The following is a 20,073-nucleotide window of genomic DNA, read 5'->3' as shown; positions in this document are numbered from 1 at the left end:
CACATGTACATTTTTTTAAAGATTTTTGTCATTTGCTTATTATTCATCTTTTACTCTGCGGTTATTATTATTTGATTATTATTATTTGATTTTTTATATTTAAAACTTAAGCAGAAATATCTATCTTACGTTTTCTTTTCTTTTTATTTTATTCACTACTGTACACCGATTGATTGACGTCCCCTGGCAAATGTTCATGCATATTCAAAACGAGTGCAAATTGACAACAATTTAATCAGCCCTGCAAAGTGCATAGACCCGATACTAAGCAGTTCTTTTAGTATTTATATTTGTAAAATTCGAATAATCTATCTGAATAGGACATATAGTTTGACAGCAGAACAAACGTAAAAAAACCGATTTCTTTAGCATTTTGGCTTTACCTAATGTTAAGTATGTACCAATAAAAATATAGACTACAAAACAATCCATAGGCTTAGAATATCGAAACAGCTTCATCCTTTTTTTGCCTAACAAATACTACGACAAATCTTCTTTTACCATATGTAAATGCAAAAACCTCTGATAATACTGAATATTTGTATAACTGATATTTACTATATTACTTGATAGATATTACCCATTAGACTAAGGATGGATGTGTTTGTGTATGGATTGCTTCTTTTAACACTGTTTAAATGCGTGGTATCAAAATCACCACATATTGTGTTTATTGTGGCAGATGATTTGGGTAAGTTTATTTCTAACATGATTGTTAAAATCAAGGAAGTACTACAAAACAAAACATTGAAGTTAGTCCTTGAAGAAAAAAAACACGTTTTATGTTGTTCGGGTATATTTTTGAACGAACTTTATAACAGGGTCGGATCAGAGTGTAAAGTGTTTGCAGGCTTCAAAACGAGCAATAAAATAGATAAAATTAAAGTGCCGATTTAGAAATACAAAATTGTACGTCAACCTTACAAATTTCTTGATACCAGCTCAGTCTGTCCTTATGTCATTATGTCCTCATCATGTTCTACTAGTTGCTGCCATGTTTCCTTTCTTGCATTAAAGATGTGCATAACTGGAAAGACACTTTGATTTTTAAGATGACCATAAACTGTTGGTTATATGCTGTAATGACTTTGCCATTTAGACAATAATTTCTTATCTACCTATCTAGTTGTTCTCAAAGTTTATAAATACATCTTTTCTCTTTTAGCTATTATCAGAGAATATGGAGACATCCATTTCTAATATATTTCTCAAATTGTATAGAGACATTAACTCCTTATCTAGTTGTTCTCAAAGTTTATAGTGACATTCATTCCTTATCTAGTTTTTCGCAAAGTTCATCGAGACATACATCTGTTATATTGTTGTTTTCAAAGGTTAAAGATACATCCGTTCTTATCTTATTGTTCTCAACATTTATAAAGACATCCAATATTATCTTGTTGTTTTCAAAGAAAATGGAGACATCCATTTCTTTTATAGTTATCAAAGTTTATAGTTTATAGTTTACGTAGTTTTTTTCAAAGTTTATAGAGACATACCTTCTTATCTTGTTGTTATCGAAATTAATAGAGACATTCATTTCTTATATTCTTTTTCTCAAAATTTAAAGAAACAATAATTTTTTTATCTAGTTGTACTCAAACTTTACAGAGACAATCATTTCTAATCTTCTTGTTCTAAAAAAAAAAGTCATCCATTTCTTATCTCTTTGTTTTCAAAGTTTATAGAAAAATCAATTGTTTATTACTTGTAACCTAGACCGTCAATGACTATGAATTATAGATTATAAACATGAAGTCTCCTTTTTAGAAATGGCATTGGCTAATTGCTGTTTATCCATGTGTAAAGTCCGTTACAGTCGAGGTTAATATTTAGAAAGACTGTTATGTTTATACTATAACAAACAGATTATATAAATCGATGTTATATGCTGTAAAAATGGCAGTTGCTTCCAGTCGATTAAAGCCAGAAACGACTGGCTAAAAACAAAAAGACAGTCATTTTTTACCTTAAGGATAATGATAGTTAAAACTTTAGTACATGGTTACAAGTTCATTTCTTTTACAAATTCATTTATATCATTGACCTCACAGTATTCTAGTTCTATCCTTTTAGTTTTTTAAAAGTTAAATCTTACCTGACTTGAACCAGTGTTTATATAGTGCTTTGAAGATAAATTTCGTCTGTGCATTATTTCTCTTTGTCCATGGTGTTGTCTGTCTATTATCAATACACGTTTTGGATTGTTACTGTAGAATTTAGTTTCTCTTTTAAACCCCATAAGGACGAGTGTCGAGAACACCTGACCCGTCAGTTAATATATATTTAGTTTAGATCACTTATATTTGGATGTTAATAATTATATTGAACATTTTTTATATCATCAGTCAATATTACGTATTTAATGTTTCAGGATGGAACGATGTAGGATTCCGTAATCCGGCTGTTATTTCTCCTAACATAAACTATCTAGCAAAGCATGGGATGATATTGAACAATTCTTATGTACAACCAGTCTGTTCTCCGTAGGTATTCATAACTACAAATAATGCACAAAGACCTTGTTTCATGCTCGAGTCTGGAGCTATTAACATAGCTTCAGAATGTTAAGTTAGATTAATACGACAACTTTCGGTTGCCTGTCCCTAGATTTTATAAACCTTTCAAATATGATTATTTTACCTGCGTTGCCTGTATATCACTTTGTGAAATTTGTTAGTGAAATGCGTTTTCAACTGTTTCAAATATATATATATATATATATATATATGTTACAGACATTTTCTAAATTTAGACATTTTGTACAATGACGGAAATTTGAAGCACAATACAGCAAACTGCCTGTTCATTTTCAGGTAATTTGTAGAAAATTTGTAAAGGTTTTTCGGAGCCATGTGTCTTGCCTGCGATTGCTGTTTTGAGTTTGAAGGTGTAATGTTCACAATAAAAAGTTAGTCCTTTTATCAGTATAATACAGAATTTAAAACAAATAAAACATTTTCTTTAGATGTTATTTTTTAAAAGATTATTCTCTGTCCAAGTTTCATAACAATCTATGAAGGTATACTAACTGATCACGTCAAAAATTTTAATCCCAGATTGCCTGTAGATGTTAACTGTAAAAACATAAATCCATCTATCAGAAAAATACTAAAAATGAAAAAACAATATTTTTGAAGGTTTGCTTCAGACATTTTCTGTTTTTTTTTTATTGAAAAGCTTCTGTCAAAGTTTCATAAAATTCTATGGAGGTTTAACAAAGTAATTGAAGTCCTTTTGTCAGTAAAATAGGGAAAAAAGAATATTTCATGAAAATTTGACACAGTAATTTATTTTAACTTTTGACTGAATCTGAAATTTAGCTGTATAAAAGCTAAATCAATCTATTAGAAAAATAAATTGGAAATAAAAATAAAATTTTCAAACGTTTGCACCTGACATTATCTCTTAATCATAAATAAAATGCTTCAGTCTATGTTTCATAAAATTCTATGAAGGTTTGACAAAGTAATTGATGTGCATTTATCAGTAAAAAACGGAAAAGTGAAAGGAAAAAAATATCTTTAAAATTTTACTGAAGATACTGTCTTTTGGTCATAATTAAGCTTCTGCCCAAATTCCATCAAATTCATTGTAGGTTTGACAGTTATTGATGTCTAAATTTGCCTTCCAGGGACAGCTCAAATAGTTCTCAACGTGCAGAGCTCCGCACTCGCCTTACAGGGGCATCATATTTAATGTACCCATTTATAAATAAAATGCAATTTATACATCCTCCACAGCCAAACTAATTCCCATCAATAGCATGGATTTTACCTTAAAAAGCTTTCTCCAGTTGCAAACAATTATTGAGTTCAGTGATTATGTGAATTTTAAACAATTTAGTATATAATTTATTTCTAATAAATAAAACTCTTTAAATGCAAGAGTTACAATTCATTAATTATCAAAGATAAAACTGCTCTGTTGTTCAATACTTTCAATGGATCAGTTTCTGAGAACCTTTCATTCTTTAAAATAATTTCAGGCATTTTGTAAAATGCCTTTAAATTTTCTAGTCATTTTGTAAAAAATTCAGTCAATAAATAAAATGCCTGAAACTTGCAGTCAGTGCAGACAATGCTTAAAGTTTTCAGTCATTTTACAAAACGCCTGTAACATATATATCATATTTCATAGAAAAAAAAAAAAGGAAAACTGAATTTTAATGAATTAAATATGTTATTTTTTTTAGGAGATCATATATGGACAGGTATGATATTTATGGAAATATTTGTATGCTTTTCATGTTTAGAGATTCGTGCATGCGAATTTGTGAACGAATAATACTTTCTTCTTTTAGGTCAAGAAGCGCCTTTTTATCAGGATTTTATCCATTCAAATCAGGATTACAGGTAAGATAATTTCTCTTGTAGTAGGCATTTTCTAATAAACGAAATTTTTACTACTCAAAACCGTGACGAGTATTTATGAACCATAAATCCGATAACTACCACACGGTTTAAGTGAATGAGACTTGTGTTTTTATGATATTCCGGACGAAATTATATTTACAATCCTTTTTTCTTTTTTCTAAAATTTGCAATTAAAAGAATTGAACTGTAAGGTAACAACAATATTTTTGCTAATGCGCAACTAAACCGGAGTTTTTAGAATAGGATGCACGTTTGAATATTTAGCCTACACTATTTTTTTAAATGTAAAAATGCAAAGTTTAAGCATTATACGTCAACTACCTTTAATTTACTGGGAATGAAATTGTGAGACGTTTTATATTAAAACAATTTAACTTTATGTTTGATAAAATATCACCATTGAATTTGCTGTTTCTTCCAGAATTTTGTCATTGGACCAGAGGCGCCATCATGTGCACCTCTTAATCAAACACTTCTGCCACAGAAACTGAAAGAGCTTGGATATGCAACACATATGATTGGAAAGTATGGAAATTATGTTTTTTACTTAAATTAGTATTTTTTTCAAGAAGTCAATAAAACAAAGTCACAGACTTACTTCCTTGACGCAAGTGTACGTCATTTGTAGTCTACACTCTTTCCTGATTTGTCATTTCTATCATATCCCATATTGATCTTTTGAGTTTTGATTTCAAAGCTTTTTAAAATGGTTACTGATATAATTCTGAAATATTTTAGAACTGTTGGATGAAAATCACTATACACATATAGTTTAAGATTATTAAATAATCTGTTTATAAGCTATGTGTCCTCAAAAATGGAAACGAGAAAACGCGAATAAAACATGTATTTATGTCTTTCAGATGGCATTTAGGAATGTGCAAATGGGAATGTACTCCGACATACCGTGGATTTGATACATTTTATGGATATTATAACGGAAAAGAAGATTACTATAACTATACAATTTGTAAGTCTGAGACATAAAATATGTAAATATATCTAATATATATCAAATAGTCATTTCTGTCGTTACAAAATGCACTACATGTATAGGTCAAATCTACAAAGTAAAATGATAATAGAACACTTTTTAAGTAGGAGATTGATCTATGTTTGTCTAATTTAAGTAATTAACAAAATCATATTTGAAAATAAACATGCAAATTCATATACATTAGACGTCAGATTAATACTGCTACGTGTGTTTCTGATATTTTAAATTTCATTTCTCATTATTTCAGTAAATGGGTCAGATTTCCGTGATAATAAAGAACCAATACGACCAAACGAATACTCTACGGTAAGATGACAAGGTTTTTTGGAAAGATTATGAAGTGTGTGCGTGTGCTGGTATATATATGTGCGTATGTGTAATGATCTGGTCTATTAGTTAAACAATGGTGTATTAACGAGCCTTAAACACGATCTATACTAGCAAGAAAACCTGTTCAACGAACTACAAAAAAACAAAAGCACCATTACAATGCCAGTTCAAGTCAACAGGGACATTTTGTTTCAATACCTGAATTTTTCCATATGCTTTAAAATTCATATTTTAAGATGAACATTTGTATAAAGTTTCATATTGATATGAGCAGGAATTACCTTATTGCAAACATGAACTTACCTTAAACAAACACTTAAAAACATGATACGATAATGAAAGACGGACGTAGAAAAAACGTCATGATTCTCTAAATTGTTGCCGACAACAAAGTGAATAGAATGTTATATATTGTGTTTGTCTCTGTACCTCCACTTAAAAAGACAGTAAAATCAAGTCCATATATTTATATATATAGAAAACTGTCAACTTTGTGGGTTTTTTTTTTCATTTTACAGTATGCCTATGCCCGACGAGCAGACAAAATCATCACTCAACAAAACAAAAGTCAACCAATGTTCTTGTACCTTCCTTTCCAGTCAGTTCATCAACCAATAGAGGTAAGTTGTCACTGGTATGTTGTTCTATTTCTGCTTTACAGGTTAACCGATATCAAAAAGAAAGTGACGCTGAAAAAAATCAACAAGAACATTGCGAAAGCACACACCATCACCATTGACATTGATACTGCAAGGACATTAACATTAAGTTTGCTCTTGGTGTAACCCTATTTGTTTTTGAATAGTTAACATGGTGTGGTCACATGTCAGTTACAATAATTGGGACAACTCGCGAGTCGATAACACTAATTAAAAAAATCCTCTTTTTGCAATTGAGGTTTTTAGAATTGGTAAGCCAAGATTTTGTTTAATGAGGTAATATTGCTGATTTAAAGTTATTTTGAAACAGCAATTATATATTTGTTATTATCTGATAACTGTATTTTTGAATATACGATATATATTGTCTTACATTCAATTTGTCCTGAATTTGCATGAAATATTTGCCACCGGACATGCACACACAACTAATTAATCTCCTGTGAAAAAAATGCATTTTAATCTCCGAACAAAGTTATAGATATATATAAGAGGTTAAACTTCGCTTCAAATTGTTAAAAGAAAATACATACCTATATTTTTATAATTGATACAATCATTTTGTGTAACTGCTAATATAATGATTAATTATTCGAAACTCTAATGGTTTTCTACCCTAATGTATAGATGGCATAAGCAAACATTGACAAAGTTTTATGAAATTTCATATTTTCAATGCTCTTCAACTTTGTATTGGATTTTGCCTTCCAGCTGTTTTGAGTCGGGTGCCATAGCTTGATACACGAATCATGCGTTTGGCATACTAAATCATAACCTTGGTATCCTTTCCGAGTTTAAAAAACCATGGGGTCGATCCAACTACTGGTGCATGTTTCGTCCCTTAATAAGGTATCACCAGTTCAAAAGTCTTCACCTCTTCACTGACATATAGTATTGATAATCATTTTCATACAATTTACAGTCCATAAAATGTTGAATTGTTCCAAACTCTTAGTAATTTTTTTTACCCCAATGCATAGATGGCATTAGACAGATTTGAACTGACGTTAAGGATTTTCTTAGTTTTCTCATTGCTCTTTAACTTCTTGTTTTATTTGTCCTCCAAAACTTTTTGTTTGGAGTGCCGCTTTAGTTCTGTGTAGACGAAATGCAAATCAGACTAACTAAATTATATACCTATAGTATTATTGATGGAATTTTACGAATATTTAGTCGATACCAATGTTGGTGGACGTTTCGTCCAAGAAGGTATCATCATTCCAGTTGATAGCACTATTGAATTGACATGAACTATCATTGATGCCGTCAACTTGCTATTCATAAAATGCTGAATTATTCGAAACTCTTAGGTTTTCCGCCCACACCCTAGATAGCCTTATCCATATTTGCCACTTTTTTATTTTGGTTAACTGTGCCCTTCAACTTCAAATTTTATTTGTTCCCGTTTTTTTATTCGAGTGCCATTTTTGAGTCTTGTGTAGCCAAAACGCATGCTTAGATTATTAACTGGTATCTTTGATAAGTAATTTTCAAAAAATAAACCGCCGTATTGCCAGTATGGTCGTTGTTGCTGTTCATATTAATTCTTATAAACTGTACCATTAAAATAATATTATTTAATAATTGCTGGTTACTTTTTAAAGAAGATCTAATTAGGAGAATGGCGTCTAAACTTATATTAGATTACCTCAAGAAATGTAGTATGCTGGCTTCTTTAATATGAGCACCGAATGCATATGGATGAGTATACCTTGAAACAACAAGGCCTATTTAAGACAATAATTACTAACTTGAGGGTGGGATGTCAACAGATGCAACATTCTATTGGAGAGAAAATTTACATTTTTGACACTTAGAGTTAGAATTATGTATATTTTTATAAATGACAATTCGGCGACACATGCTTTTTTTTTTTTTTGTTTTTTTTTTTGGTTTTTAGAGTATCAAATTTAATTTTGGTTTCACTGATATTCCATTTAAGGTGTGAACACTTGCAGACTGATTGAACAACCAATCACTGACACAAACAATGAAATCATGTTTATCAATTGTTTCACACGCTCATTTGAAACATATTTCTCGTTAAAATATTTGGCCCTTTGCATCTTTCTATGGCTATACATCATTGGCTTTGAGCGTCCCTGATGAAGCTTGGACGCCTACAATTTATCATCTTCGTATTTCTAGCTTTAGGTCGATACCGCTACTTGTCGACTACTATCCCTAAGGTTATTTGATCAGTAGTCTATGCTTCGGTACTGACATATTCATAGCATATTCTTCTTTATGTTTTTAAATAGAAAAATGCAAAGTTGACCGTGGGTGTATTTGTATTTGGATAATATTTGTAAAAGCCTTTTCATATAGCTCTTCATGTGATTCAGGTGTGAAACATCATTGTTTTACAAATACAATGTATTTGACTTTGAGCGCTTGATAAAGATAAATTTACAAAAGCGCTTCGGACACATACAATTTATAAAATGTTTCTCCATTTCTATCAGCAAATACAAACTACCAAAGTAAATGATTAAAAAACAAAGTGGAAAAGTGAAAATCTCTAGCATGAACGACAAAATATTGGCAAATTATAAGGAAAATAATGTTTCACAACTAAGTGGTATTTTGCTTGATGTCGATTCATTATCATTCGCTGGATACCAATTTTCGTGGATTTCGGAGGTACGTATGAACCACGACTTCAAATGTTCAACGTTTGACAAATTTTCGATAGGCTTGTATGCAGACTACGACAAAACCACAGAATTGAATATCTTTGAACATGCAAGTTTTCATTAGTCCACGAAAATTGGTATCCACTAAAGTTGATAGCCACCAAAATTAATGAAACGACAGTAAATATTATTTATATTTTAGGTTCCTGAAATTTACGAAAATATGTACCAAGACATAAAGAATGAAGGAAGACGAAAATTTTCGGGTAATATTCTCTATAATTGTAAATATAAATAACAAAGCTATGGTATGAGTGCCAATGAGACAACTCTCCATCCAAGTGACAAAGTAAAACAAGTGAAAATTATAGGCCAAAGTACGGCCTTCAACACGGAGCCTTTGGCTCGCACCGAACAGCAAGCTATAAAGGGCCCCAAAATTACTAGTGTAAAATAATTCAAACAGGAAAACCAATGGTCTAATCTATATAAAAAACGAGAAAACACTTATGAACCACACCAACAAACGATAACAACTGAACGTCAGGCTCCTGACTTAGGAAAGGTGCATAAAAATGTAGCGGGTTGAAATGTTTTAACAGGCGCCAACCTTAATCCTAACCTCAGACAGTAGTGTAACATTACAACATAAAATGACACACTAAAACGTATCAATTGAAATGGCTTAACTCGATCAAAAAGACTTATATTTTCTTACCAAATAGTCAGCTCATGGCTATGTTTATAATTTGTAAACTGAAACATATTACTATGAATTAGCTGATGAGAGTTTTGACACTCATATCTAAAACACATAACTGGACACTTTCTGGTGAAAGAGAACTCAGGACTAAATGTTAAAATGATGACTAATGACGTGTCATCCTAACTCATCAAATCAATCATCTAAGTCAGTATCCTTTTATCCCTTTTTCTTTAGAATGGACTGTTTTTTGTTCATTATTGAAGGCAGTGTAGTCACCACTACAATTATTGTGATATTCAATTAGTTCATTTTTTGTCGGTGTTTGACTTAGTGACAGCATACAAATTCAAGTCAAGGGGAAATATGCAATATCATGCCAGCATTAGTTTTCAGTTCTGTTCAATTCATATAAGGCAATTCAATTTGAATTTATTGGATAGACAATTTAGATCTAGATTAAAGCTTGACCATCACTGATTATTGTGTATTGGATTCTATTGGTTGTTTGTATTCACTTTTTCTGATGTATAACTGACTTCTACACAACACTTCTTCTATTGCATAGATGTAATAACTTTTTTGTTAAAGTGGAAAGCAGGTCTAATATTACACAATACATTTTGTACTGAAACTTTCCTCAGAATTGAGTTTCTTATGTCATGGCCATTGAAGATTAACTGACTTACAAGACCAATGCAGTTTTGATTTTACAGGAATGGTAACAGCAATGGATGATGCCATTGGAAAGGTAACAGATTCACTGAAGCGTAACGGAATGTTTGAAGATACCCTGATCATATTTACTTCAGATGTAAGATTATGCAAGTTTGAATAGTATATTTTTTTTTTCATAACTATATTTACATATCTTTTTTAATCTTGAATACGAACATCGTGTTTATATATATGTTAACGAAATACAATACAAAGTCATTTGATTACTGTCATCAGTTGTCTTGAGGAACATTTCACGATGATCATTGTTGAAGGTCATACATTTACCTATAGTTGCATAAATCCAAGTCATTTTGACTCTGGTGGATAGTTTGGCGTAAAAAAGTTTATCCTGGTATCGATGTAGAGTTTGTTCACTACTTTGAAAGTTTCTAAGTGTTTACAAATTAATCTTATACAAATTAGTTTAAAGTTATTTTTAAAGGAAAAAACGAACTATGTTTTAGAATGGTGGTTGGCCAATCTATTCTGGGAATAATTACCCACTGAGAGGGAGTAAGGCAACAGTATATGAAGGAGGAACTCGGGCTTCAGCTTTCGTATACGGTTCGGGACTTCAGAAACCTAATACTGTTTTTGACGGGTAATAAATTCAATAGTAGTAGTAGTACCTTTTTTGAGAATTGAGAATTTATGCCAATTATTAAAAGAAACATTATGCCAGTATGAATTGTAGCATTATCCATGGTGTATTTGCTTTGCTGTTACTAAAACAATTAAAAACAGAATAAACTTGATTTGTTTTCGAATTAATGTATTAAATAAACTACAAATTATATTTTTTCTTCAAAACTGACTTGATAATCTATACAAAAATGTAAATTTAACAAAACGACTTCAAATATTGAGTTGATTGTTTGCTTTAATATTGTTGTTTTAGTATGATTCATGCTGTGGACTGGATGCCAACAATTCTCTCTGCTGCTGGAGGAGGTCAAGGTATATATATATATATCTCAGTCAATTTCAAATCTGAAGTCCTATGAATCAATTAGATAATAGTTGTTAATTTTCTGTAAAAGATCAAAGTCTGGAGGAGGTCAAGGTATATATATATTCCAGTCTGTTTCAAATCTGAAGTCCTATGAATAAATTAGATAATAGTTGGTCATTTTCTGTGAAAGATCAAAGTCCGAGACATAGCCGATGACATAAACATGTTCTGTTTGACAAATATGTGACTTAACAAAAAAGCAGAATGACACTCGGGCGGTTCTTGTAAAAAGTAAAATGATAAAAATACTCCAAGGAAAACTCAAAACAGGAAGTCCCTTATCAAAAGAAAATCTGAAAAATTATGAAGCATTTAAACAAATTTTCCGTGTGTATATGCTTGCTGCATACACATTGAAAAACTATATATAGATATTCAAAATCTCTGCACTCGTTAAATAATAAAATACTAACGAGTTTAATTTTCTCTTGTCTGTTAGGTAGACACGGAGATTAAGTGCCACTCTTTGTAAGAATCAGGCAATTTAGAAGAATTTCAAAACATGACCGAAAAAAACGGCCATCATAACCATCCTTTTTGAAGTTACCCGCATCCTGAGTTACTGTCTGATAACCCGAGAAATATTTAGATAAGCTTTGATTAGAATGATAACAAATTACACAGTAAGCTCCTCTTTATTGTTAATTTCTAGTGCATATCGACCAACTTATATCTTAAAATGCCAGAACAAGAAAAGGAAACGAATGTTATGTTCATGAACCATTATACATTCTGAACTTAAGTTAATGTAAACTTGAGCGGGTTTTTTGTAAGTCATGTATTCCCCACTGTCTGATAAGTAGGTAGATTGGTACTTAAATAAAAGAATTTGCTTGCTCCCTGGTGAAATATTGTCTTTACAAACACATAAAGTAATGTAATAGACTTTTTAAAGACCAGTTCGAAATGTGTGTTTGTCTTATCTAAAACAAAATTACAAATGTATTCCCTTTTCAAATTTGCCATGGAAAAACCTTAATTTTATGCTATAAGGACAAGCTTAAACAGTTGAGCCGTAATATAATACTGTCACTTCATTTTATCTTCACTTTGGTTCGGTCGCACTGCTTTCAACATTGTTACTATTATGTTTGACATTTTAGACATTTTACTGGTTTAAAACGTTACATTTTATTAAGAAAATTGATATTGAATCAATGATCAAATCAGCAAAATTGAATATTTGAGACACTTTTGCTGAGATGTGAACCCACTAACTGTATCTACTCTCGTCTTCCTCAATTTTAATGGATGATCATTTGTTCTGAATTAGTGAAAATGGAATATTCGTGTAACATTTTAATCTTTGGATTTATCTTTTTTTTTCTCAAGTAAGTGGAATTGATGGTGTGAATTTGTGGCCAAGCATAAGTGATGGAGTTCAATCCTCCTTAAGGTCGGAGTTCATCTATAACCTCGACGATTCTGTAGTACCTTATATTGGGCGTGCTGCTATTAGGTCAGTGTATAGCAAAATAGAAAGACATTTTAAGGCTTATAATTTCATGAATGATTTTTAAATATACTGGTAAATAATGCCGAAAACTTACACTATTTAATTGTGTCTGTTTATGTTATTTAAGATTCAAGTTTACATTTGTGATATACTCTAAATAGTCAATAATGTATGTAATATTTCACAAAATGTTGCTTTCCGGTTACTAATGTTATACTACATAAAACAATTACATGTACTTTTTTTGCTATAGAATGGGTGATTACAAGTTAATAGAAGGATTTGCTGGTGCATGGAATGGCTGGTACCCTGTTCCTGAGAACGAGGAAGACGCTAAAATAGATGAACCAAAAGTAGCCTACTATCAGTTGTATAACTTGAGAGGTAAATAATATATAATCAATCAGCACTTCACTTCAGCATTACATAGGTTGGTGGTAGCAAGATCGTTACAATTGTTTAGTTAGCTTTTTCATGAGAAATGTATAATCCATTGCTTGTTATATAGATTTATGCAACATTATTACCATGATAATCTTATCGTAAACTGTCAGAAAAATCAGTAGTGAATTTTTCATGGTATACAAGTTCCTATATTATATAAGTTCAAAATGGAAGATACATTACAGTATTTGTTCTTGCCGGAATAAAGAGAAGAGAATATTTGTCAAAACAGAGAGATATATTTTAGAATTGTTTATAATAAAGTTTCTTGAGGAATCTCTTTAGTCAGGAATACAGTCAAAAGTAATTAGTCGATGTTAATATTCAAAAAAAATGATTAATGAGACAATCAATGTAACAACCAATAACTGAGAGAAATTCATGAACACAAATCTGATCGAGACAGGAAGTGACGATAGGGTATGCATCTCCTGCTTTGTCTGCATCAACCGTCGTGCGAATCCAGACTCATTCTAAGGTACTAGTAGCAATACACAGTTAGGAGTGTAGCATTTTGGCCCCGCGGAATTTAAAATATATAAAAAGTTAGTGTGCAATAAAATTCATTTTTAGAAAACTGATGACTAATTGTGCCTTCAAAGTGGGTTTATTAAGAACAGCAAAATTACTTTTTAAAATGTTTTATTGGCTATTTTCTGTTTGACTGTCCGTAATTTCGTAGCCAGACCCGCCATAGATCCAGAAATTATTTTTTTACACGCGAATTGTTTTACGCAATTTTTCAAAAAAAAATTCAGAAAAGGTATCACTACAAGGGATGGAAATTCTACTTTCGGACATATTTTGGGAAAATATGTGACATCTTTACCACCCCCTCCTTTTAAAATAATCTATAGCGAATACATGCAGGTTGTTGCCATGGATACAAAAAAAAAATCATCTTGAACCATATCTACTGGATATCAAATCTATTGAAGATACTGATTATATACATATTTTTTTTATTTTTTTCCTAACTGTATATTGCTACCTAAATATATCACAAATTGGAATGGGACATCATTTGGTGAAATGATTGATTACAAGACTACAACAGTATATAAGGCTTAAATAAAGGCAACAGAAGTATACCGGTGTTCAAAAGTCATAAATCGATTTAGAGAAAACAAATCAAGGTTACAAACCAAAATCGAGGGAAACACATCAACTATAAGAGGAAAACAAAGGAACAACAGGAACACCGAAGTGCAACAAAAACAACCGCCAACACACATAGAAACGAACTATTTGATAACAACTGCCATATTCCTGTCTTGGAACAGGACAAATTTAAGAAAAAATGGTGGATTGAACCTGGTTTCATGGCATGCCAAACCTCCCGCTTTATGACAATGTTAAGAAATATCGCTAAAACACTACGTGACAGAAATACAGCACAAACACACGCAAGAACATTCATAACAGAGAAACGCACAAACAAATAATATAATAGTCGACACAACATGCAAACAACGAACATATTCTCCATCAACGAAAAACACCACAGGATATCAAAAACAGTAAGACTGCAAAAACATGTTGCTAGTGAGTCGAAACACAGATTTGTTCTAGCGTTCAGCTAATTGCTGTCGGTGACCGTAAATTTATGAAGTGGTTCTTACTCATTTCTAATTTTTGTTAAGGAGAAAACCCCTGCTAATGAAATTCGTATAGCATGACTGTGAACGAAGTTTATCCACATATGAAGCAGGATCTGCTTACCCTTCCGGAGCACCCGAGATCACCCTCGGTTTTTGGTGGATATCGTGTTGCCCAGTCTTTAGTTTTCTTTGTTGTGTTTTGCATACCATTATCTTTTTTTTGGTTATTTTTTGCCATGGCGTATCACTATATTTTCGACTTATGAGTTTGAATATCCCTTAGGTATGCTCCGTTTCTCTTGAGATATGCAAACGCCATAAGATTGAGAATAAGGTATGATCCTATTAAGAATTTTGACTTTTGGAGAGTTGACATCGTCACGTTTGTCATAGATTCTAGTTTGAGGTTGTCCATTTATGTAAAAATCGATAAAGAGATCAAGACATGAAACATAGCTGTTAGTTCGGAAGTATCCCTAATTTCAAGTTCTCTGGACTATGTGGGAGACTTTCACTCGCTAAAATGTTAGCTATTTAGTGAGAGAAAATCATCAATATATTAAATTAATTATAAAGATCTTTGCAAGATTTTTTCTTTTTGTCTTTGAGAAGGTTTTGTATGATTTTTTCATCATATGACGAAAAACACAAAAGTCGGCTAGCAAGGGTGCATATTTGTACCCATTTGAATACCGAATGTCTGTTGAAATATCAACTCACCAAACTGAACTAGTATGATGTCGATAAAAAAATCCATAATTTGATGATTTAATCTTTGGTGTATTTTGTTTTGGAATCTGTGCTGTTCATATAATAAGATTTTTCATGTCCTAAAGCAAGATATTTGCATCTACGATTCTCATTTCTGTAGGAAAACATATGAGAGGATGTACTAGTATTCGGTCTTTCAATTGGAAATGATCGTAGGTTTTATAATAGATCTTCGAATTTAAAAGAAAACATCTGATTGACACAGCCGGTTGAAATCACCTAATTACGACTGAAGTCCAGGTTTTACTTTCGAAAGAATGGGGATAAGAACGTTACAAGATGTGAATCGAACATCTTGACGGCCTGGCCATATGTCATTCGAAATGAAGATTTTTTGTGAGGAAGAGGTATTCAGTATAAAGACGAGAGCTTTTCGTTTTCGTTTTTTATGTTAAACACAAAGGAGAGAAGGACAAACTTGTGATTTTCTAAAATCTTATTTTTCGTTGATGGTGTAGGGGCATATTTGAGATTCCCAGTTTTGATCTCAAATAATGATTTTTGCATATAAAACGATTTTGTTAGACTCTTTGTCTGGTAGAACAACAACATCTATTTGGCGTGAATAGAGGATCAGACATCAACAACCACGTGGTTCTTGAACATGGTTAGAAACCCATGTTCTCATTATACGTCATAGATTTCGATTGAGTCTCTGAACGCATGACCATAATGGTCTGATCTAATCAGATAAAGTTTGCAGTTTTGTTTAATCTCGCTTTACCCATTTTCTAGCATAATCATCAAATGAATCGATCAGTAACCTGAAGTTCTTCTTCTAGTAAATAGGTAGGACAATCCGCTATTTTGGAAGTACACATATACGTTGATAAAAAAGTATAACAAAAATACCAAACTCAAAGGCAAATTCATAAAGGGGAAGTCCATAAAAACTGACAAAATCAAACGCCGTTAACCAATTATAAAATTAAAAACAACTGCACGTTCCTGATAAACTCAAGTTCAATGATAAAGAAACAGATGTGGATCCTGGATTTTGAAAGGGGTCATCAACAAAGCAACGTTAGGAGAAGGACTATGCATTATCCATAAATATTGCCCTATAAGTGATTCCCGAACTCAATCCGTCTCTGAGTAAGCAGTTGCTTGTTAGTAGATTTTTTAAAACATCTATTTAAGTAGAGCTGGTTTTACTAGTTCGTTATTTTCCATTTTGTTCTCTTAAGTCATGTCCCTTAATTGTTGTCTTGGTATGTTAATTTTTATTATATGATATATATTTTGATCGTTTACACATTTAAGTTTTCAGAAAGTCAGTCAAACTGTTTTATGCAATAATTTGTTTTTTTATATAAAATCTTGTAGATGATCCTTATGAACACAATAATTTGCACACCAAAGAGCACAGCATGTTAGAAAAGATGAAAGAAAGGCTTAATGAATACAGGAAATATATAGTGCCACCTCTAACAGAGAAACCAGACCCTGCATCGAATCCAAACAATTATAATGGTTACTGGACACCTGGGTGGTGTTAGTGTTTATTGATAAAAACCTTAGATTAAAGAAATTATTAAAAAGATCTACACACTAGATTATTCAATTTGTTTGTTGTTCTCCTCATTCATTATCCTTATATCGTTTATTCTGTCTTTATTCCATGTCAAAGATAACTTTTCGATGTGCATTCCATAAAAAAATACCATATTTCAAATGCAATACAATTTTTGTACATCACCTTTGCAGCGTAAGATAAAGTGGAACAAACATACGCATTTACATACAAACTATGTCACCTAAATAGACAGGGTTGATATCTTTTAGATTAAATTCGGTTTAAGTTAGAAAGCGTCGGCCTAGTAGTTTCAGAGAAGGCAATTGACAAATAACCAATCAGCATCAAGTATTTAGTGTAAGATTAGAACCAGATACTTGAATCATGGCGTACATATCATTTTAAATAAACTCATCATAGATAGCAGGATTTTATTTTTTACCAAAGTTTAACTCATGCTGTCGGAGTTTTTGCAAGTTTTTTTTTGTCATGTTAATGTGAATCAAAGCTAACTTTGTATGTAGTCGAATTTCTAATGGTTCATAAATGTAAGTATGCTATGGTATGCAGGTATTACGACATATCATAATTGAAACAGCGAATAATGTGATAATGTGCTTCTTTGTCAAGTAATGTCAATGAAAGGAGAAAGATATCCATGGTCATAAAATTTAATCATAAGTGCTAACACAAAGATATGTTATTTCAAAAAACTAATGCAAATTAAAAGATATATGCAGGTTAAAAATAACTATCTACATAGCTAGGCGACCATTCTTTAGGTAAAAATGAAAAATAAAATATGATGGCCTTTTTGGGTTCTGCGTTTTCACTGTGAAAATTCTTTGAAAAACATAAAAAATAATTCTGAAATTTTGAGTTAGGTGTAGACTAAATATTCAATCCGAATGATATTGTAATATTTTTTTTAATTTTATTTCTTTTTTTTTATATTTGGGGAGGCAGGCGGAGGGTCAATTTTAGAAGAATAGTTGGGTTTATATTGAATTTTCTGATTTTTTTACTGCTTTTCCTAGTTTTCTTGCTTTTATGGTTTTTCGTCACTGTAAATTATATCAATCATAAAATATTATTGACTGTAAGAATAAAGATAGCATGAAATGAAATTGTAAAAAATATGACTCCAGGTACTCGGTTCGAAAGACCGTTTTAAAAAGGACCCAGTGATTTCTTATATATCGTAATACTGCAAGGTTATGTTAAAATGTTTTCAGAATAGAAAGTTGTCATCAAATTAAAAAGGATTAAAATGATCAACAAAGTAATATGTTTTTGTGACTTATTAAGAAAAAATAATATTGTCTTCGCTAAACTACAGGTACAAACTAGAAAAAATCAGTTTTTAAACCCAAGAATGTCTTCTTTCATATTCACATTTCATTCGAAAAACTCGGACTTTTTTAATGTTGCTCTCAAAAAAGCCCACAATATAAAACCTGAATTATCTGTGAACTACAAGGAAATTGTGCTTCTTTTATGCTCAGAACATGTATAGCATTCAGAATAAGATGAAAACAGTCATTAATAAAACTATTATACTCGCGAAATAACAGTAAATCGTTCTGATCGCATGTAAAATCACCCGAAAAAAACCTGATCCACACAAAAAGGGGACCTATTCACTCGAAAATACACGATCCCAGCCAGACACTATATCTACCGTGAATTAAAAAAAAATATTTGGGATGTAAATATGTGCTAAATTGTATAGTCTATGAAACTTAAGAACCATTTTCTTCCAATTGAAAATCGGTATTTTCCCTTTTATGTCATTATTAAGAATTATACAGTTTTAGAAAAGCTGATTTATATAACATTGTCTGCTTTTTTAAATGAAGGAATTTTAGACATATAAATATTAAATTGTCCCCGAGGATTCTAACAGTCCGGAAGGCAAACAGCATGAATACAACTATAATAAATAATATTATACCGGATGACACGTCGCCCAGGATAAAAAGGTGTCAATCGGATGTTGTCAAGGACACAACAACACCAATTATATCAGGTGTCCCCAGGATCATCTTAAAGGATGTAATGAAAACAACGCATGTGCAGTCTTCTGATTCCTAGTTGTTCTATAAAAATTCAGACAATTTTGTTGATATTCGATCCTGTACTGCTCAACTTTCAGATATTTTAGATTTCAATAACAACCTACGATATTGCTCTATTTATAAATGTAGCCGTAAAAATCGTAAAACCTGTGGTGTACTAAAATCTGATACTCACTTTAAAAGTAGTTTGATCACCAAAAGTTACAAAACACACAGTCATGAGGATTTAAAGTGTACTGCTTCCAATATTGTGTACGGTATTGAATGTGCTCTTTATGGACTGATCTACGTCGAGGAAACTTGACAAAGACTCAATTTTAGAATGAATGACCATCGGTGTAATGTTAATGATCCTTGTAACAACAAATGTCTCTATAAAAATTTTAATAAGCCGGACCATTCTTTTGTATCAATGCAATTCCGGATTATGAAGAAAATATATCATTCAACAAATGATCCCATATTGAGCACACCATATCGTCTACAAAGAGAAGACTGTTTGATTGCAGACTTGGGAACAGTCATTCCCTATGGATGTAATGACAAAATTGATGGTGGAGGTATTTTGTCTAGTCATAGGTGTAGTACTGCCAATAAGGTACAATTATTTTACACTTCTGCTCAACGAAATAGAAGTCATGGTCACAGAAATTATACACCACCTGCTGTTCACATAGTAACAATTGATAGTCTGTTATCGTCTGTTCAAAAACCTTAAGAATTTCATTATATCAGAACTAAATTATACTCCATTCATTATCTAAACTTTATTTA

At 31.5% G+C, this 20,073-nt stretch overlaps 1 protein-coding gene across 1 annotated transcript; it reads left to right on the top strand.

The window, feature by feature from the left end:
• Positions 1 to 575: 575 nt before the first annotated feature.
• Positions 576 to 17,259, top strand: LOC127728523 (arylsulfatase B-like). Its single transcript, XM_052235944.1, has 14 exons — positions 576 to 691; positions 2,375 to 2,486; positions 4,304 to 4,355; positions 4,798 to 4,901; positions 5,240 to 5,346; positions 5,621 to 5,679; positions 6,222 to 6,323; positions 9,201 to 9,264; positions 10,418 to 10,515; positions 10,886 to 11,022; positions 11,320 to 11,378; positions 12,766 to 12,892; positions 13,143 to 13,273; positions 17,032 to 17,259. Exons 1-14 carry the CDS (start codon positions 595 to 597, stop codon positions 17,202 to 17,204), a joined length of 1,422 nt encoding a protein of 473 aa, XP_052091904.1. The 5' UTR covers positions 576 to 594; the 3' UTR covers positions 17,205 to 17,259.
• The last annotated feature ends 2,814 nt before the right edge of the window (positions 17,260 to 20,073 follow it).

The sequence above is a fragment of the Mytilus californianus genome, unplaced genomic scaffold (genome assembly GCF_021869535.1).
Source record: "Mytilus californianus isolate M0D057914Y unplaced genomic scaffold, xbMytCali1.0.p SCAF_2, whole genome shotgun sequence".
NCBI lineage: Eukaryota > Metazoa > Mollusca > Bivalvia > Mytilida > Mytilidae > Mytilus > Mytilus californianus.
Note: the sequence above shows the minus strand (reverse complement) of the source record. Positions and strands in the feature narration are given on the sequence as shown.

What these genes read in the sequence shown, in the direction of transcription:
- LOC127728523 (XM_052235944.1), top strand. Translation starts at nt 595, where the DNA reads ATGGATGTGTTTGTGTATGGATTGCTTCTTTTAACACTGTTTAAATGC. An exon ending in CATTCAAATCAGGATTACAG is followed by an intron (nt 4,356 to 4,797) that starts GTAAGATAATTT and finishes TGTTTCTTCCAG; the next exon opens with AATTTTGTCATTGGACCAGA. An exon ending in TGATCATATTTACTTCAGAT is followed by an intron (nt 10,516 to 10,885) that starts GTAAGATTATGC and finishes ACTATGTTTTAG; the next exon opens with AATGGTGGTTGGCCAATCTA.